Here is a 22,172-nt window from a genome sequence, read left to right as displayed (position 1 = left end):
AACTCCTGTACTCCAATCACCAGCCACAAGAAGAGCTGCAAAAAGAGAAACCAAGGTAGAAACCACAGACAACAAAATACACTCTATTAAAACCTCCACAACCACATAAACATGCAAAAGAATACTGTATCTTTGCAGTGCAAGGCATGCTGCCTATGCTAGGCAGTACTGTAGTGTTGGTCAAGTTCTTTGCATCCTGGTTATGAATTGATTTTTAGACTGGTGCAGCTTTCTTGCACATCACTCACTGCCTCCAGAGCAGTCACCTTTCTGTTTGCAGAAAAACCATGGTTTGGCTCCCTCCCTCTTCGTAGCCCTCTTCCCAGTTAACTGAGAGAAAGGGCTGCCTTCTACATCACTTAAGGTGGTGGTTCCTTATTACATACTTGAAGAAATATATTTCCCCAATAAAAGTTTGTAATCTGGAGGTCAATATCTCACTGCTTAAAGTACCCATCCAAATAAATGGGTATGCTAGCAAATTTTTAAATGTAACCCACCTGTGTCAAACACAGACCTTGCAGCTGATGATTAATAAGCACAACAATATTGGCTTTGTAGTAATGTTATCAGTCCCTCTTTGTTTCTCATCCTGCTGCCAGCTGAAGAGAGAAATCAAAACCCAGGCTGTTCTTCAACTGCTCACTTTGACTGAAATGAAATGGTTCTCCAGTAACTATGCAGATGCTCTTTTGCACAGCTCCTGGAGTTGACTGATACATGTGCAGCGATTGGCAGGTGACAGTGAGTCCCCAGTGCTGGTACAACTGCATCACATCCTGTGTGCAGGGGGTGCAGTGCCCCCTCCTCTAAAAGGAGTTGGATGCAGCTATGGTAGAAAATGTGTCATTAAAAAGCTTTGTTCTGATGATTAACAACAGTTAACAACTTAAAAAAAACAACCCCATGCAACTCAAGACATCTAGAATCACTCTGCATCCTTTTTTATTTTTTTAAGTATCCTTCCCTTTCCTTTTATGGACTGCAATTTCATTTTTAGTTTGTTTAACAAAAGAGTGTAGCAACTGTTCTACAAATACACAATAGATTTACACAGCTTTTTTGCTCTCCATACTCACAGCTTCTGCTGGGAAAAATTCAAGTCTTTGTTACTCCTCATACTTCTGGAAAAGCAGAAAGTGGGCATATAGAGGCAACTTCAAACAAGGGGAGAAGAGATTTATCAATACCATATGTAAGAAAGACTTCTTCCTGTTGCTATAGCAGTATCAGAAAATAGGAAACAGCTCCCAGAACTGCTTTTAGGTGAACAAGGGAGGCACTGAGTCCAGGGTCATAGGAAACAATTTCCATGAAAAGGAGATAAATGCGTCAGCTTGGCAGCTTCTCTTGCTTGTAACAATGAAATTCTCTCCCTCTCCTTCAGGGAACACTTCCTCTTTCACAAAAGGAGATATTTCAAAAAACTTAACAGTCCTTGCTCAGTTATATTTGCAAATGTATACTAAGATACAAAGTCATTTATTGAAGCAGAAAGACCCAGGCAGACATCCCTTAGTCCAACACAACAAAGACCAACAGGCATGCTCCTCTTCAATTCCCTCACTGAGTTACTGGAAGTCTGGTTCTGTTGGTTTGGTTGTCCCAAATAACCCCCTAAGCTTTCAGCACCAGCATCCACAGGTTACTGCTACAGCAAACTACAGCAGATGCCCTCTGGACACGAAGTACCCACTTATGGAAGGCCTCTGAGTTTGAGCATTTCATTACTGAGCACAGCCTCCCACCACCGACAGCCCTTCAGAGTGGAAAAGAGATGCATCAGACTTAACAAGTGATGTCATTACTTCTAAAGCCCATCCATACCAGCTCAGAGTCCTTTTATCTGCTTTCCAGGTTTTCCTCCAACCTTGCATCGATCATGCTTTTTGACCTTTCTCCCCGTGCCAGCAATTAAAATAAACAAGAGAGTGAATTCTGAGGGAAGCCAAGCTCACAGTGAGTTCAGGATTTCTGACAGAGCAGCCATGGGGAGTGGGGAGAAGGAGGAGGGACAAGTAAATGCCCAGACCCAGGCCAAAATTGTGCTCACCACCAGCACGTCATGGCCCCAGCCATGATGCAGCAGGCATGACCACCTGCTTTTCTGCAAGCACCTGCATTTTCCAACAGCATCTCTCTGAAAACCTGCGGTTACAGACAGAGGGCTTTTTTCTATTTTAGGCTGAGCCAAGTGGAAGGGATCCAGCATGAAGGGTTTGAGAATGGGACCTGCAGACTGCATGAGGATTTTCTGCTGTTGTCATTACTTTCAGCATTAAAGAAGTGCAACAAGTGTGCAAGTGCATGACTGAGCCTTACTCATAGAAAAGCTGAAAACATAAATTAAAAAAGCAGACTTTTGTCTGAAACAAAAAAACACATGGCCATCTGTGAGCTCAGTGATGGCATCCACAGCTGTAAGAAACAGGAAGCTGTCCTGCTAGTAACACCAGAAACAGAAGCGCTCCAATCACATTTGTCATTCACATTCAGCTTCAAAATGCATGCACTGACAAAAAACCCAGGCCTTCTCCTTCAACTCATTTCTCATATGGAGACTGCAAGCAGGGGGGCACAAATGCTGTTGTCAGAAGGCAGGAGTCACTACCCACCAGCCAGGAAGAGGGCAGATGATGCATCTTAGATGTCTCCACATGCACTCCTGCTGGAAAAAATTATATATTTTGATGTTACGAGCCATTAAAACTACAGAGGCAGGAATAATATCAGACAGAAAATTCTATTTCTCTGTTTTCAGGACCCAGAGTTCTTGCTCATGCTGCCTGTGTGGAACGAAGCAACATGCCAACAGCACCCTTCTCCTCTCCCACAAAACAGCCTCTTGTTCAGAATGTTTTCCACTGCTCCAAACAAACAGTCCTTCAGTGCCTTGCTGAGTACAGTTCTGCAACATGACAAGTTAACAGCTGGCATTTTTGTGCACGCAGCCCTAAGCTGAGGCCTGGCTGTAAATCTGGCCGTGCTCTCTTGGCTTAGCACTTCAGCAGTTTCCACCGATACACAAATGCCATCCCAAAGATGAAAATGCAAGCCAGTGGCCGGACTTGTACTGTACTCCAGATCTCCCCACACTGCAAAACGATGTACTCTAAGCCTGTCACCTCTTTTAATGGATGGATTCCCATTTTCTGTTCCAAAAACGCAGCAGAAGTCTGAGATCGGAAGGCCTTCTTAGCTGTGTGCTGGGCTGTTACAAGCGTATTTACTTAGACACACTGACTACCTGCTTTTTTACTGATCACAACTTCTAACTTCAGTTTTTTTCCAGGTTGCTGAGAGTTCTGGCTTAAAACAAACGCCTCACAGGCACACGTCCATCTCAGCCCCCTGAGAGAGGCCCAGGCTGATGGGGACGGCCGTGGCTGCAGCACTGCTAAGCGGAATTAAGGCAGCAGAGAGAGCACTACAGTGCCGATTCATTCTGGTCTAGCGTGCATTTTCACTAAGTGAATTTAACTCTGGAGCCAGTGGTTTGTTACTTCACCTGGACTCAAGGGAAACGGTTGTCTTCTGCTGACTGGGGATAAGGGTGTGACTTCCAAATGCTGTCATTCATAATAAGGATAAAAAAGCAATTCCTTTGGTCTTGTAGAGGAGAAAACCTATTTCTGAAATTTATTTTCAAAGACTTTTTGAAACATGAAACAACCAGTGCAAGCAATTACAAGAGATTTTATTTCACTTTTATTTTTAAATAAAAATGTAACATGGGTGTAAACCTTGAACTACTCAAGTTTTCTCTCTCTCTGGCCATTCTTAGAGGAACCCAGAGAGCTCTCGTTTGCCCTTCAAATTTATTTCTTCCCTGAAGGCTACTAAATTACAGTGAAGTCAGAGGAAGGACTTTTATTAAAGTCTCATTTCCATCGTGTGTAAAGAAATGGATTTACTAGAGAGATTTTTCCCCTTCAAAAATAAAATAAAATAAAACCACATTCCTGCCTTGGGAAATGATGGAAGTTCCTCAAAGCACAGTTTCAAAGGATCCCAAATGAAAATAAATAGTACTTATTCTTAACTGAGGGGGGGAAAGAAGGGGAAAAGTTTCAAATGGTTTCCCTAGGGTAAAGCGATGAATTACAAGGGTATACCTGGAATACTTTAGAGAAAAGATAGTTACCAAGAACATATCCGCTTTAGCTGAGGATGTAATAAATTCAATTGGGAGAGTCAGTGAAGAAATTAAAGAAAACATTATTAACCAAACTTCTAACACACCCCATCAGGCTCCAGGTTCAGAGAAAGAGCTGCCTGCTTCCAAGGCACCAAACAATTCTTCTTTAGGAGCGAGAGCTTGCACAGGCTTGTTTTGAAAAAGGAAGCTAGTCGGGAGGTTTATCTCACAAAGAAACAGTCCACGGTGTAATTTCTACATGCCATGTTTCTTTATTCTTTCTCTTTTCAGTACCCTCCCCTGCCAAGCAGAGCTGAGAAGTTATTTGGTTTGGGCTACAAGGCGTGATTAGATAAGATCAGCTGGACTACATTTGCAGGAGTAAAAATACAGCAGTAAAACTGACCAGCAAATGAGATTCAGAGAGACTCATTAAGTGTCAGAGAGCACACAGAGTACTGCTCTTTCTGGCAGCATAGAAAAAGCAAGAGAAAAGCATCAAGTGCAAATTACTGTGTAGTGATGTATGCACTGCAACATAGACTCTCAGCAAGTTTTCACACTTCCACTACTTCAACCAAGAGCAGAAACTCATCTCTCTGATTTTTAATTAGATCTTTATAAAAAGTATTCATCCTTTTTTCAAACTATGCAGTATCTAGTTAATACAGCAAGAGAACTACATCAAGAAAATAAGAATATGGACACTTACATGTAAGAATATAAGAAGTAGTAACCCGCTTTTGTTATGGATAATAAACAGCATGACAATTTTATTCTTTGTTGGTATTAAATCAGAGTAGCTTCACAGTTACACAGTGCAACAAATATCAGCAATAATCTAAAGACTACTATTTTTCCTCACCTATGTGCTAGTTGAAGGTAGACTTTCTGTTTGTTTTTTTTTAATTCCAACATCAAAATATCATTAGGACATCATCCATTAGGACAGAAAAGAAAGAAAGAATAATGTGTAATAACAATTTTTGAAACCATCTGCACCCCAACTGTATGCACTATTTTCCTTAAAGGAAGCTTCAGAGGAGTAATCGTAACTGTCCTTCCATTGAGAAAAAAGGAAGAAAATCCAAGCCATCAAAAATCATAAAGCCCAAAATATGATATTAAAAGTACTGTAGGATAACTTTAATGATTTCACCTTCTTCGTGCACATATTTGATGATACAGCTCCAAAGTACTGCAGCCATACTACAGCTTTGAAAGCACTTACTATAAATCTTCTATTCCTCCACATTCCCCATGCAATAGTAATAAGAATTAATCTTGTAAACTCCATGAGGGGCACTCCATTTAGACTATGGCCATCAGCCACAATTTTCCCGTTTACTTGACTGTGGGTTACATTCACAGTTTATGCATTTTTAAAATATACTTATCTAAAAACACTGGGACTGTGCATAACTGCACCTTGTGTGTTAGAACAGAAAGTCATTGATGCTCAGGCTCATATTGCCAGCGCCAGTCCCAGAGTTTATTGCCTTGTTTTTCCGCTAGGACTAAATCAGTACACAAGCGACATTACTGTGATGCAGGGGTCAGTCTGGGTTGGTAACTCTGAATGAGACCCCGTGCTGGCCACAGGGTAACCTGGTATTTATGACTTCACATTCCCTCACTTTCAGAGGAGATGGGAAATGTCCTCATGCTGGCCAGACCTCATTACCCAACTCAGGTCTCTACGGAACATGAAGTGTTAGTGAAAAAAAACAACTGGATACTACTGTTTTCTCCCAACAGGGCCATCAGTACTTTGTAGGAGGACATATTCAAGATAACAGGCTCATGGCCAGCTGAAGAATGCTGCTGAAGACTGTCTCTCTCTTCCTGCCAGCACAACTCCTCAAAGATGGAGAGGTCAAGCTGTCCCCTTCCTGTCACAGGGCTCAGAGTTCAACCTCAGCCTCTCTGAAGCATCCTTTTATCAGCTGCATATGCTACCAGAGCTGATGTTCACTGTGGACCACAACAGTAACCTTCCATGGGCAGGGAAGGTCCACTCACTGAAAGTCAAGCGAAGCCATGACCAAGCCCAGTCTAGACAATATCATCCTGATGTCAACCCAGGACCACTTGGCAATGGGTGAAGCATATTTAAGAAAGGTTAGGTATATCAAAGCCTTAAGGTTCAGGAGCTAATGAAGACAGACAATGCTTTGTTAATCACCTGACGCTGCATGAGAGTTGTGAAAATAAAGGCATCCCTCTGGTGGAACTCGGAATGCTCTCATTCAGACTGTAGAAATAGTTCTTGTCCTTTTCATTTCCCACTGACAATTCAGAAGTCATGCTGCATGAAGAACTATGCAGTAGTTACACACCCAGGGAGGGAGTGGGAAAAGATGCAGAATTCATGCCAGGAGAGACAGCAATGATACTGGAAACATCTTTTAAAAACATACTCTCACAGATCTCCACAGTTTTCATCAGACAATGAGACAGACAGAAAGGTTATCAATATTGTATTTTATTTCCCTTGGTTGCCTGCCTACAGCATACTGAAACTTGGTGCATTACCACAGTTGTTGTTGGTACCTAACTGTGAAAGAAAAGCTACTGAAGTACAAAATAAAACCAAACAAAAAACAAAAGTTTCTTGGTCCCTCATGCAATTCATAACCACGGCAGAAAGAAGGGGCAGGAAAAAAAAAAAAAAGCTGTTACTGAGCAGTTCCACTCTTCCAGATGTTTATACTAAACTTCCAGATGTATTCCGTGCATTTATTGCTTCATTATAGAAAGGCAAGGGACTATCTTCAAACACAGTAAGACTCCTTTAAATCAAAATAGTTCAGACAAAAGGAACCTCCACTTTTTTTTTTAATCTGTGCTCACATTAGTTTCCACATTTTGCAGATTAAATTGCGTCCCTACAAGCAAAGCAGATAATCTTACAGTCAGTGAAGGCCCAAAGTGTATTCTCAGTTTCCAGGAGCTTAAGGGGTGAGCAGCAAGGAATTCATTCTTTGCTCTGCCTCTGTCAGGGTGTAGCTGTGCTGCCCAGCCCAACAAGCACGCCTGCTTTTGGCCAAACACCACTGAGAACTAAGGCTAACTGCAGTGCTGACTACGGAAGAGTTGTTGCTATTATTACCTAAAAATGTAGTTATAAAACTTCAGTATCATTATCCCACTGACAGCAGTCTCCCACCCTGTCTCAATGGAGAGCTACTGACTAATTACTGAGAAAGGACGGGCAAAACCACTTCACAGTTTTAAACATTCTGCAGGGGGACCACACACCAGTTTCAGGTTCGTGTTTTTTTTGTTTTTTTTTTTAACCTTAATTATCTCTTTTGTACCATAATGGTGCCAAGAGAAAGCCTCTCAGACAAAAACTACCATCTAAATACAGAAGATTGTACGATCCTCTTATGGAAGAATAAGGAAGAGTTATTTATATTATGAAAACAGGAGCTATAAGCAAGACAGGAGACCATACAGTCTGATCAGCACTTGTGATCTCTGCTGATACTTACCCACAAAAATAGTTTTATAAAAACATCTGAAAACACTTCACCTTTCATGTCTTCTTTCAGGTCACGGAAAGCTAAGGCAGAGCCTCTTTTTTTGGCCTGGAGCTCTGAGATTCATTGATGGTGTCTTCTACCATCAATGAATCAAACCATTAGAGTTGTCCTTAAAAGTAAAACACAGAAATGGGGAGGACAGAAGGGATGACACCAGCCTTCAGCTATTGCATCCACTGGGTTTCTGCTTGTTCATTTGATGGCTTGTTTAAACATAACACATGGTAGTGGTGAAATGCAAAGTGTCACTGAGCTGCAAGCTAAGCCAGATCCTGCTTTATGGCTGTGTGTGGTGTACAGATCAGCCTGCCTTGGCCCCAGCATGCAGGAAAAGGCATGCTCTGGAGAGAGATCTTTATGTTCCTTCCTACGTTCATAAGATTTCAAAAGCTGCCTTGTTAGATGAAAAAAAAAGGGCTTAACTATGAAATCACTTCCTTCTGTTTAAAATATTTCAAATCAAGAGGAAAAAAAAAAAACAAAAACACAACAGAAAGCAAAAACAAAAAAGCAAAAATAAAAAAAAAAAAAAAAAAGAAAGAAAGAAAAAGAGAAAGATAGTAAAAGGGGGAAAAAAAAATCTGTTCTCTGCCTCTGATGTGTTCCTAGGCCTCGGCACCCTGGGATGACGCTGGGTGCCAGATCCTGACTGCTCCTGATGCACAACTGTCCTCTTGTGCATAGCCAGGGACATGGCGCTCGGTGCAAGAACTCTAACAAAGATCCTAAAGCAAGGATGTGTGTGCTTCCACCTACTAGCACCCACAGGTGTACCCAGATCCCAGCCCTCCTCGGCTCCCAGGGTTCCACAGTGGGAATCACTCCAGCTCCTTCCCCACTCAGCAGTGAGCTGAGCTGCACACACACCGAAACACTGCCTTTCCTCTCTCTGCCTTCAGAAAAAGTTGGTGTCTGCCTTCAGTGTGATGTATTAGCTTCCTCTGCATCATTAAGGAAGGCAGGGTGGTCTTTTCTTCTCTGTTACAGAGGCTCACTGATGCAGGAAAAAGCAGAGGTCATGAGATAAACATTCAGCACGCTGCTGCAGGCAGCCCTGGAGATCCACTCACCTTCACTGCCTTTGCCAAAGCAGAAACAAACTCTGCCCCTACAGCACTGCCTTTGGAAGGAGGTAATCAGGAAATACCACATTAGGGAATTCAAACTGTTGTTTGCAAGCAGACTTCAAGCAGCACAAGAGCACCAATGCATCAGGGGTTGCTGCAGGTTTCCTCTGAGCGCAGGCTTTACCTAGCCAGCGCTTCCAACTGCTCAGAGCCAGAAAGCAAACTTCCACTGCAAGTGATTATTTGGAGATGTGGGACAGCATTCGTGTGCTGGTGGCAATTAAAGAGCTTTTCTCATGGCTCAGCTGGTCATCTGCTAAATGCCCTGATATACAAACATTCAACCTCTGCCGTCTCTGAGGTTGCCCCCATCTTCATCTTGCAGCTGTTCCTGAGGCCTGAGAGCAAGGTGAAGGCATGGTTTTACTTGTTAGCTCTGTGACTGAACTCGTCCAACCAAATCACCTGGGGATTAATTTCTCTTCGAGATTTGATTAAAGAACCCACTGTCTCTCACTATAAATGGTATCTTATGCAGATTAGCAGAGGTGCTACTGCAAAGCACAACACTGAATTTAGGGAAAGGAAATAAGGCCTTGCTCAAATTTTGTGGAAAACATGACATGCACTACCTGCAGCACTGATAAATTTTACTCAAAAGAATCTAAATGTGGAACCAGAGATATTGGTGAACTCTAGTAGCATTTAAATTTGAGTCACCTCAACTGAATGTTATTTAACCATGGGAGAACAGAGAAGGATGCAGTCACTACCTACACTGCCATTCTATTTCCACACATGCTTCATAATAACTACAGTTTGCTCTCTATTCAGTCACTCGTATTTATTTATTCCTGCATGAATGCATTTTACTGATATCAGTGCTTACTATCCCCCACTCATGTTTTTAAAAGCCTGAAACAGTCCTTTTCCTCACAGGAAATACTTCACTGGTTATGAACAGCAATTAATTCAGAAGAGGAAACAAGTATCTATTTTCAAGAAAGAAATCTGCAAAATCTAACTGTATTTTTTTTCATTTTCTTAACCACACCTTGCCTTCTGTGAGAAGGGAGGTAGGGGCAACTGTCCAAATCACAAGAGGTTTTACCCACTCCTACAGCCTCCCATGCAAAACATGAAGTTATTCTTTCCCTGATGAATAAAACAGAACACTTAGGACTATCTTTTCAATAGGTGAACAAGTCAATTGACTACAGAGTTCACATTAAAAAAATATCACTAGCTGAGAAAACAGCATTTACATTCTTTAACTAAAATGAGAGTTGTTGCAGTGACTTACATCAAAGTTGGTGATAAAAGTCAACTGTCTTCTTTGTGCAGGTAATAAGAGCTAGAAATCAAAAGTCACAGTGTAAAGCCATGGAACTCGGGATGTCAAAGCAAGAACTCTGGCTAAGTTTAGGTCCCTGGAGACTTGGGGACAGTTGCACTTATGGATAACTAGGCCAAGTTTACAACACAACAGGGGACTAGCATTGCAAGGGACCCATCTGCCCTGTTGAAGGACCTCATGCAAAGGACCCCCCCTCATAGCTGGGGACAGATAATTAGCACCATCCCTACCTGACTGCAGCTCACCATCATCAGCTGCAACAAAGAACTGAAGGAACTGCAAGGATAATCACCAGGGAGTGGTACCATCCAGGCAGTGCTTTTGCATAAGCAAGCAGAAAGCATAAGATCTAAACCAAATATGCTTGTCCAAGAAGACAAAAAACCTTTAAACTGCACTGCGATATTTGCTTGATATTTCCCCATTTTCCAAGCCCTGAACCTTAGGGACCTCCAGAGAACTACACTAATACCTCATGTGGTATCTTTCCCTATAAATAAAGAGGCAGGTACTTTAGATGTGCCAAACCATACAGCAGAGATCTGAGCATACTTTACATAAAGACTTGTTTAACATGTGAAGTCACAGGATCACAGATCACAGAATTGTAGGGGTTGGAAGGGACTTGAAGAGATCATCGAGTCCAGCCCCCCTGCTAAAGCAGGTACCCTACAATAGGTCACTCAGGTAGGTCCAGGCAGGTCTTGGATATCTCCATAGAAGGAGACTGCACAAGCTCACTGGGCAATGTGTTTCAGTGCTCCATCGTCCTTACCGTAAAGAAGTTCTTCCACATGTTAGTACAGAACTTCCTGTGTTCAGGTTACAGGCCATTACTCCTTGTTGAGCATCCTTTCAACACAAGCCTCTAGCTTCTTTTATTTCAGACACAAAATATTACTTGAATACACACATCACTTTTAGCACAAGGAAAGAACCTGTATTTCATTGCATGATGGACCCACTTCATTTGGCTTCTTCTCATGCCAACAGGTGAACAGTGCCGGGGACAAGCTGCTAGAAAAGGTTTTAAACTTGCATTGCTCCAAAAATCCCTTCCTTATCAAGATCTTGCTATTTTCATCAGTTTCATGTTACATAGCTGGATGACCACATCTCTGATATCCTTTTTCATAAAAGCTTGATAATACCCACACAGTAATGAATGCTGGGGCTTCTTATTGCCCCTACTTCTTCTACAATCTTTCAAATGATGCTGACCTCCCAGAAGCTGGACATGCATTACTGCAATCACCTGGTAAGAAATAGAGCGGGGAAGGTAGAGGGGACAAAGTAAAAACTTACCAAGCACAATGACCACAGTCTTCAGGAGGCTCATCATGGTGTCCCGATTCCTGCGAGGTCCAGAACTGTGTCTGGACATTCTCATAGTCCTTTGGCGGACATACCCAAAGATATGAGCGTATAAGACCACCATGACCACAAAAGTGACCAGGTTGAAAATAGCCCAGAAGACCAGGTAGGAGTCACTATAGAGCGGTGCCATGTTGGAGCAGTGAGTGATATCACAAATACAGTTCCATCCGACACTTGGTATGGCACCCATTACGATGGCCATAGTCCAGATAACAACAATTACCACCACCACTCGCCGGTTGCTCATCCGAGTATGTAGCTGCATGCGAAAGACTGTAATGTGCCGCTCGATGGCGATGGCCAGCAGATTGGCCACAGAGGCTGTCAGGCTAGTGTCAATGAGACCCTGACGGAGAAGCCAGGTGCTTACAGTCAGTCTTCTAGTATTAGGTCCCGTGTTGAACATTAAGTAAAAGTAGGCCAGCCCTGCAAAAAAGTCTGCGGCGGCTAAGTTGGCCATTAAGTAATAAATAGGAAAGTGGAATCGGCGGTTGACATAAATAGCCACCATAACCAAGAGGTTGGCTAGCATGATGAAGATGCAGACGGTAATCCCCAAGCCCATTACGAGCTTGCTGACAGTGTTCCATTCAGTGGCTAGATATTTTCCACTCCGGTTATAAAAGAAGGCAATGGTTTCATTGTAGTAGCACTGTGGTTCACTCATGGCTGTGGACTGAAAGAAGAGGGGGGGGTGGGGAAAGAGAGAAAAAGAACGACATCAGAACTGAAAACATATGATTGCCTCCATGGACAAGGCATGCACAGAGAGCAGGGAAAGGCACTGGACGGAGAAAGGGAACATGCTTCAGAACAAATTTACTTTTTCAGAACAAACAGCATTCCACAAATCACAAACTATTGCTCTGAGGATTCCAGTAACTACAGCCAGATTAGAAGCAACCAGAAATACTTCCATCTGCTCTGGGAATGAGCACGATTTCTGTCATAGCTGTAAATTACATAATAAGCATTAGAGCTTCTGTCCAGGCAGACCTCCTGAAAAACTCACTTAGAGAGACAGGCATGCAATTCATAATTAAAAGAAGTTAACTCTGTTACAGAACACTTTGCTTATGTTATGAGTGCATAAAAGCATTGTTTGGCTGTAGCTGTGATACATGACACGTTCCTCAAAGAGGAAGAAAAGTTGCTGCACTTCCCCGGAGGTTTTAATTCACCCAGATCTTCATCAGGGACGTTTCTTGTTGCTCTGTTATAATCAGTTACTCAAAGTGCAATTCCCAAAAGCCAAATCTCACAAAAAGAAACTCTTCAGACTAACATAGTGGTTCCTTGTTTAGGGTGGTTTATCAGAAAGGACTCAAGGATGAAATGATAATAAAAAGAAAACCAACAAGAAGTTCATGTCTCTGTCTGAAGACACTCAGGAGACCTGTTTCTGGTTTTATTGCTGTCAAAACTCTATTCACTGAAATTCATTTTTATTTTTCTCAATGCAGAAACAGAGGAGTTATAGCAAGAAAACAGGTAGTACGCCCAAACAAATAACAGATCAACATCAAAATGTAAGAATTTTTTCCCATTAAAACATGCAAACAAACAAACAAAGCAGTTTTGGACTGCTCCAACCATTCTGATGGAAATGCTTCAACTAACACAACCTTCAGGTTGAAACTAAAAACGTACACAATTAGGAAAAAAAAAAAAATTAGTAATTGTGGTCCAGTTAAAGAAGTATCTGATAAAAGATTTCCTCAGAATTACTCAAGGCTATTTCTCTTTGTTTTCATTTGCACCTATTTGTCAACTCAACTAAGCAAATTCCAAAGAAGCAGTATACAAACCTTTCCACCCATAACCCAAACGCTTTACATAACAGCTAGATCTGTGCTGCAGAAAAAGCTTTTTTCTAAAAATGATTTCAGTTCTAACCTAAACATTGATCAGAAACATTTGCAAACCCAGGATAATTAAGAACAAGAGTAAACAGTATTTTCAGCACACTGACTATAAAACTTAAATTGCTCCTCTAGGATACATCAATTCTTAGGTTAAAAACCTTTCAGCCTTAATTATTTAAGAATTTTTCAAAGTTCTCATATAGGATTTCTCCACTGCCCAGAAAAACTGATTTACAAGGCATACTTAACAAAGGGAGACTTAGCTACAAGACATCTGGCTTCAATTCTTTGCTTAAGGATTGTGTGGCAATAACAGGTCAAGTGTAAGAAGCCTTGAGGGAGGGAGGAAGTCATAGGAATGAATTAGTGGCCCTTATAAAAGCTCGCCAACATCTGCATTAATTATGTGGATGGCCTGGTTTTTGCCTTTTTGCCCTCTATAGGAGTATTTGGATGCAGTCTTATAATTTCAATTGCAGAGGAGGTCAGGACTCCAAACTCTAGTGAATGTTTGTTATCCTGAATAAATTCTCTCCTTGTCCATGCTTTTATTGATCTAAATTCTTCTTGCCGCTGGCTGCTGCCCATACTTGACGATTTTCGCTCCACTATTGCTGCTGCAGAGAGAGGCAGATAACACCTGGCAGAACAAATAATTCAAATGCAGAAAATTGAAACCTGGTAGATACTCCTTTCCTTTCTCCCTTGCTTCAATTTTATTTTGCAAATGGGCTTAGACTTTGAAATACTGCCCTGATATTGTAGCACCCTCCCTGCTCTCTCATATGAAACGCAAAGCAAGACAGGGCTCACTGTAACAAGCACCAAGTGCAGTGCATTTGTCTCATTCACAGAATGCCAAGCCAGGGCTGAACAAGTGCAATGCGCATAGGAGTATGTAAAATGCTGCAGACTGAGCCCTGTTAGGTTTGAAAACAGGACAGTGCTTAAATAACCCTGGGGTAACAGCATGAGGCTGACTTTTTTCTTCTCTCATTTTGAAGATGCAGTAATAAAATCCTCTGCTGGTGTAAAGGATTCTGAAAGAAGTTTTGTGTTCAGGTTGTGCTAATCTAAAACCTGGAATCCTTCTTTAAGAGCAATCTTTTCAGTCCCAGGGGAAAGAGTAGTGTATCAGGATCTTGGCTGTGCAGGTGCTTGCTTCTGAGATTTGAACTGGGAGCTGATTTGTGTCCACCAGTGGAGTTTCTAGGTGCTGAAACAAATGGTCCCATTTGTGAGAGTGATAAGGAACAAGTCGCTGACCGAAGTTCAGACAGGGGACTTCCAGACGATCAGCTTTCTCAGATGCCAGCAGATATCCTGCAGGAAAGTTCTGACCTCACAGGTCAGCATATGGAGATCCCAAGGCATCCCATTCACGCATGAAGCTGCTGTCTGGAAGCTGCTGTCTGGAAGCTGCTGTCTGGAAGCAAAGGCTTGAGTAAAAGGAAAAATAATGTACCTCTGAGTACTGAAAGTGTTAACATCCTACAACAGCACATGCAAGCAGGGAGACCCAGCCCCTCTCCTGTCCCTGCAGGAAAAGGGGCAGGGAAGTTTATATTTTAATTTCCTGAAGTTTCACTCAGTGTGTTTCATTGCCTGGGTAAGCCAGATGTGCAGTGCCCTGAGATTTACCTCATCCACTTAGTATATCTCAACAGAAGTTTAAAACAAACTGCAAATTGCCTGTGTTAACTAAACACTGAAGACACATCTGTGCAAGGAAACATCTGAATTATAAACCAACAAGATAGATAAAGGAAAATGGAGTAACAGCAGGCTGAAATCAAAGACTTCTCTAACAATAAGAGGTTGATTTAATACTCAAGACACAGTTGTCCCACGTCAAAGAACAAGAAAATCCTGAGTACATGGGGTTAAGTCTCTTAAAAACACAAAACCCAGTCACAGCCATAATGCAGTGCACACGGACCAGAGAGCTCGGCACCAGTACTTAATAAATGTCACCCTGCTTCTACAGATGACACCTATTCAACTCTTGGTGAGAATAATGCCCTGGCATTGGCACCTCCAGCCATCATCTGCTACATATGTCCCCTCAGCTGTGGTGGTACACAGCTACATTACCAGGGTGGCAGTGGGAAGACAGAAAAGAAAAGTGACTTTATCTCCAGTGTTTTGTGCTTCATCCATTCTTCTGCTTCCCTGGCCCCTACAGAATAGCTGAAGGAGCGGGGTAAGGACTAGGGCATCGGGCAGTCTTGCCTATGGGATGCTCTTGGGTGAGCAGCTCACTGTCACCTTCTCCTCCTGCTGAAGAGATTGGAAAAGACATTGGCTGCCCAGAGCAGAAAGGTCAGAAGGGAGCTTGGTGGTGAGTGGCAGCCCAAGTGGGGAGGGCTCTGCACCTGGGGATGGTTAGAGTGCAAGATATACTGATTGTCTAAATGAAGTCTGCACAAGGTGCTTGAAGGACAAATGATCAGCTTGTAAACCACTGCAATCTGAGAGTTTGCTCCTTAATTCACTGAAAAGGAAAAACCCCCAAAGACTCCCTCACACCGAGAACATAGGCACACTGACTTCTTGCTGAGAGAAAGAGAGCTGAACATTCTTAGAATACTAAGGTCTGACTTTTACAGAGCCTTTAAAACTTGGAAGCCACAAAAATGTTTCCATATCCAAGAGAACACTTTAAAATATTTTAACCCTTTCCAAATGCAGCCTGCTTCTCTCCTTTCCCCTTACATTGAATTAACCTTGACACATTGCTGTTTTCTTACCTAGAACACAATGAGAAAATGAAAAGCCAGTTATCTGGCAAGGAAGCCTGAGGAAGATGACAGTTCTGCATAGAATAATATGCCAAGTGGGAGCCAGAAACCTCAAATTTGTAGAAGTCATTCAACTTGCATGCAACCTCCTTGAAGTCTATGAGACTCAGAGGAGACTCATCCTATACAGGATGAGCTTTTAATTCTGAGGTAGTTGCCCTTGGATCCCAGAAATAATATTTATTGTTCTCAGCGTTATCCAGAAATCCAGAAAACATTTCAGAGGAAAAGCAGAATTGGGAATGGTAGGTTACTACTCCAAAATAGCAATAGGTGGCTTACAGCTCCATATTTAGAACAGCAAGCATTGACAAGAGAAGCAACAGCATGCTATAAGTTTAGCTAAATACTCTGAAATTTACCAACACATCAGGAAGGCTAGAGCAGAAAAGCTTGGGGAAACGGCCGATTTCAAAGTCCTCAAAATCAATAAGATTATCAAGTAAGAGTATTTTTAAAGTAAGCATAGAAGAGTACATTTAGGAATAATTGAATGAATATGTGAATAATTTCTCAAGCTGCAATTGCTAAAACAAGGACTTTATAAAAGTAAAGTTGTAACAGATGAGCAAAAAATCCAATTTGAAGAAAAATCACTATCTAATGAAAGGCATAAACTATTGTTCAGAATGCAGAGGAAACAAGAGGTTCGAAAGTAAAGGGATAAAGGTATTTCCTCTGACAATAAAAGTAGAATTTGAAAGGGGCCATTTACCCAACATGGCAAAATCAAGGAAGTCTTGAGACAAGGGTACTGATTCATCATAGCCTTATGCAATTATTTATACCTGTAAAAAGAAGTATAATACACTAACACCAAGAGGCAGTAGATCTTCACGTACCCTTTCCAGAATGGCATTAATTGTTTGATAGACTGGAATAAGATTTGTATGTTAGATTTGGTGGTTCAGTCACAGCAAGCCACTTCTTCACTTCACTAGAAACATTTTTCATTTCTCACAGCTGAAAAGGTAGGAAAAAGTCAATCCCTTTGCAAGGGGTCCATTCAATTCTGCTGTGACACGATTGAAAAAAAAAAAAGAAGCAACACATAGACACTGTGGCAACATCTTAAGAAGCATTTGTAGTTGATTTTACTGCTGAGTTTCAGCTCTAATAGATCTTGCGAACTGAGAAGTCCTTGGCTATCTTGCAGCTTACACCTGAAAAGGGTAACCTAAACTACCTAAGCACAGAGGGCACCAAAGAAACCCAGCAACACCGGAAAAAGAAGCAGTTATGTTGCTGGAAGGTATAATTCACAAGTGACACAGATCCTGATGGAAGCTATGATTACAACAACCTCCACAGATGGACTATAAAACCAAGAAGGGTGTTGACTTTCCTTAATGCTTATTCACTGTGATTACTACAAAAGCAAAGTAAAAAATAGCTTTTGAGGATTAAAAAAACCGGAATGGGCAGGAGCTTGAAGTCCAGCAAAAGCTAAATGTTCTTTTCCTCTGGAAGCTAACTAGCCAGTCTGAAATACCCAAACTCAATGGTACAACTTTTCAGGATAGATAAATCAGGAGTCGTGCCATTCAGACGCGAATTCTCATTAATGCAGAGCAGTGACAGTGAGAAACACTTTTCCAGCAGGCCCCCAAATTGCTAGTTCTCTTGATTCAAACTCCTGCCTTTTCTTCAGCTGCATGAAAGAAGCATGCATATGCAAACAACTTCTTTCACTTCAAAGGGAGATTTAGGAAATCAGAAAGCTAACTGAACTGGAAAAAAATATCCAGCAGAAGACAGAGACTGAAGCCATTCCTCCAGCAATTTACCAAGTAATTCAGGCCCTGCTGTATCACTGTTCCTTTCCCACAGACCCAACATTGTCAGATGAGCTGCATTCTTCCCAAGCCACACCTACATGTTCTGATGAATATTTTCCAACTCAGGACCACCCGATTCCACATCACCACATTCCCCCTTCCATTAGCTGGATGGCTTGGGCATTCATTACTTGCTCCCAGACCATTCAGCACTTCTCTGCTGCCCTGATGCTGCCTTCCAAGCTCCTCTCAAAGGGAGGTCATCACTACAATGCAGAGATACTCCAAAAATACATTAACTGGAAAGACAGGATTGAGCATGTTTTGCAGAATGTTGAGCCTGAATGTTCCATGCACACTATGTAATGGGTTTTTGCAAAGCTCTTCGAGTTTCACTCTTTTCTGGAGGAGCCTTCATGACTGCTTGTGCTTTCCAGCTGTCTCTTCCCCCTGTCAAGGGGAGCTCAACAAGGCCCAGTACAGGCCAGTGCCTCCCGGCTCTGCTGTGGGAAACACAGCAAGGTGATTACATTCCATTAACTAATTTGCCGACTGGAATATACCACTTCTCACACTTTTAAAATACTCTGTGCTATGATATAGACCAGACCTCTTCAGTATATCACCCAATGCCCTCTGCCTAACTCTCCACTTGATCATCGCAGCTGACGTCTGACCTGCTTAGTTATTCCTGCATCAAGGGCAGCTCAGGACAGGCCTGCTCAGCCCCAGGATGAAAGGGCTTTTGCTCTGTGTGTGATGCCCTAGAAACCCTCCAAGTGGAATAAACCAGAGGGAAAACAGAACAAAACAAAACAGAACAAAACAAGAAACAAACTGAACAAGCCTCCACAAAACCCATACCTCCAACATCCCAACTGAGTTCCCATGCATAATGAAACACAACGTGCATCCCTCAGGCCCAGTTTGGTGCTCTACGAGCCAAGCTGGGGTAAGCTTTTGGCACCAGCAGCTGAAAGATTGGTCTTTTATGCTGCAAAAATTCTGGAGGCTACTGGGGCTGTTTGCATCTCCAGGGCACGCCTTCCATCACTCCTCACAGAGCAAACCAGTAATGCAAGCACTTGGGAGAGGTTAGCCTACAAGCAAAACGCTTATTCGGAATTATGTTAACGAGACCTGCACATTTCACTGTGGGCTGGAAACCAAGATTTCAAAATGGGAAGAAGATTGTCCTGCGTTTACTGCTGCAAATACATTTCTTTTTCTTCTTGAAATATACACAGTTTTGGCTTCTTTTGCTTTGATGCACTCTTGTGAAATGTGTGAACACAATACAGAAAGATCTTTCTAGCTCAGGGCTCTGGCAGGAATAGGTTCCCTATCAGTAACATGTCCATACTGTACTAAGAAGCTGCCTTTACTGGTCAATTTCGAACAAATTGGAATTGTACTTTAAACACCAGACTATTTCATTTACATATCATTCTTTGGCACAGATAGCTTAAATCTCTTCAACTCTAATTTCAACAAAAGGAAGGGAAAATAAAGAAGTATTCAGTGGCATTGAGTGGAAGAAGTGGCTTTTGGCTCTGGTAACCACACAGCCATGAAAGGACACTATAATGGAATCTGCTATGGGTTTCTCTTTGGAACAGCTGCAAGGCGGTTATTTAAATGTATTCATTCACTTCTAGTGTTTGGCTGGTAGAATCCACTGCTGGCAAAAGCAAAGAGAGTGATGAATTTTGTTGTTTTCTTGTTTTAAGCATTTCTGAAGCACTGTTGGAAGTCCCTATTTCATTAAACAAGTAAGGCTCACATCATTTCTTCTTCAAAGCTTTTATAGCAGAGTTCATCCCATGCCATTCACAAGAAGATACTAATCACTCCACAGAGTAAATTGCTCCGTTTAGATCACCACTTGTGCTTCCTCCCTGCAAAACACAAAGCCCTTAGGGATACTAAATGTTTCCTGCAGGCTGTTTTAACTTTCTACTTCTCTGCATTATCAGACCAATCAGGTTTCTGTTATCCTTTTGCACATACAGAGCTGAACCATGAAGCTGTTAGGTCTGCAAAAAAAAACTCTGAAACTTAAAAAAACAGAAAGTTTTGTAATTTTGTTGTTTCTTCCTCTTAGGAACAGAACAGCTTATGTCTCATTTGAAATCAATAGATACAGCCCTACAATAAAAAAACTCCATCACCAATAAATATCTGTTAACTATGGCAATTTTTTCTTTTAATTGATTCTTTGATATATTGGGAATGCTGTCCTAGAATCATTTTCTGATCCAGATCTCAGCTGCAGACAGTCAAATACCCTGAAACTTTATTTATCCTTCACATTTAAACATGGCCAAGATGCATTCAGTGCGTATCTCTGGTGAATGCTGGAGGGGGAAAGAAGGTTGAAGCAGAGCTTCAGAGAGATCAGTGCGTGGGAGAATATGAAGAGACATTACTGTGGAAAACAAGTGTTGCTTCAGTAGAGGCTTGTAGAGATGCATCAAAATCCCTTACTGTGCTGACAGACTGGCAATAAGAAAGTAGCAGCACTGTTACACCTGGTATTAAGAACTTTGAAAACCTTTCCACAATCTGAGCCTTTCTGTCGACTCAGGAAATAAATCACATGAAAAATACCTATTTCAATGAAATTAACAAAAACTTCCCACTGCGGTGTCACCACAAGCATCTGTACAATCAAGCCTAAGCCAAAACCTGTCAGAGTGGGCTTTGGACTACAAAAAGCATTGCTGAGGTCTCTGGGATTATCCTGTGTGGTAACAGCCTATTCTTGGCTGTCCTTGGGCATTTATTTAAAGGGCTGATGACAGTCAAAGGAGTACTTGCTTCTGTGATGAATGCATATACACCTATTTCTAATGCTAAAGTGTCCAAATGAAGTATCCAGGAAACCAACTGTCCTGGTAACACTAAATAAAAAAATTAATGCTAAAAGAATACCAAAAAAAAAAGAAAGAAAGAAAGAAAGAAAGAAAGAAAGAAAGAAAGAAAGAAAGAAAGAAAGAAAGAAAGAAAGAAAGAAAGAAAGAAAGAAAGAAAGAAAGAAAGAAAGAAAGAAAGAAAGAAAGAAAGAAAGAAAGAAAGAAAGAAAGAAAGAAAGAAAGAAAGAAAGAAAGAAAGAAAGAAACTTTCAAGTAAAGTAGCAAAGCACTTTTTTTTTTTTTTTTTTTTTAAATAATAAATGAGATGCCATCTAGCTCATGTAGAAAGCATGCAAGGCTACTTCCAAGTTGTCTTATTTTTTTATCTTTAAGACATTAGCCCCTAAATATCTTCTGCAGCTGACTGTGGTTTCTACTCGGTTTTAAAAGGAAAAATAATGTGCTGCAGAAAAAAAAAGGTATTCTAACAAATGTACCTTTTCTTAAACAATAACCAAGGCTCATTTTAATGCTCATTTAGCACAAATGCTAAAGTCAAGCCCATTCAATAGGAAACAGCTTCATTTCTGTCTAATTATTCTGCCCTTAAGATATGTTACAATGCCCTTTTCTGTTAAAAAAATTGTTCCTCACCCTCAGCAACAGAAGTCTCCAGGCTATTTTTTTGGAGCCATTTCTCCTTTACATAGGTTAAAGCCCTGTAACCATCATATCCAGCATGGCTTACTGAAATCTGTGATGAATTCACACATGCACTTAAAACCTGCCATGTGGATATAATCTGTGAAATTGGAATCTGCTTTTACAATAAGAGGTTCAGAGAATAGTATTTTACAACCCACACTGAGATATCAGTCTTTCCTTTGCCTCCTGTTGCCATTTTGTTTTTGCTCTCAAGTCAAATCCTATGGATGTATGGACTCTGAAACCCGGACATGAAAGGGAGAGCCAGAGAATCATAGAATCATCAAGGTCGGAAAAGACCTCTAAGATCAGCCAGTCCAGCTGCCCACCTATCACTAGTATTTCCAACTAAACCCATTTATGTTAACAGCCAATATCTAGTATAATCTATATTTAGATTATACTTTTTGCCTCTTGTCTTTGGTCTAGAGATCCAAATCCTGTGCAAGATGTAGTCAGCAGAAAGTCCCTGCACAAAGCATGCATTTATGGTAAATGCAACAGAACCGTGACCATACAGTTTAGAAGGCCATTTTCAATCAAACCCTTTAGAAGTAATAGCTTTTCTCCCACTTGTTCTTACACCACAACTGACCTTATGCTCTCTTCAAAAAGGCATTTATCCTGAACAGCAACCCCTGAACAGTAGCACACGTTTCTTACATGCAAAGAAGCTTCTGA

General features: G+C 41.4%; 1 protein-coding gene across 5 annotated transcripts in view; it reads right to left on the bottom strand.

Moving 5' to 3' along the window:
• LPAR1 (lysophosphatidic acid receptor 1) overlaps positions 1-22,172 on the bottom strand; it is a 72,029-nt gene that overhangs the window by 23,487 nt on the left and 26,370 nt on the right. For all 5 annotated transcript variants that reach the window (XM_048932480.1, XM_048932481.1, XM_048932482.1 and 2 more), the window contains exon 3: positions 11,416-12,163. In XM_048932480.1, the coding sequence (XP_048788437.1) occupies positions 11,416-12,163 (748 nt within the window). The remainder of the gene's footprint in view (positions 1-11,415; positions 12,164-22,172) is intronic.

Source organism: Lagopus muta, chromosome Z (assembly GCF_023343835.1).
Source record: "Lagopus muta isolate bLagMut1 chromosome Z, bLagMut1 primary, whole genome shotgun sequence".
Taxonomy (NCBI): domain Eukaryota; kingdom Metazoa; phylum Chordata; class Aves; order Galliformes; family Phasianidae; genus Lagopus; species Lagopus muta.
Note: the sequence above shows the minus strand (reverse complement) of the source record. Positions and strands in the feature narration are given on the sequence as shown.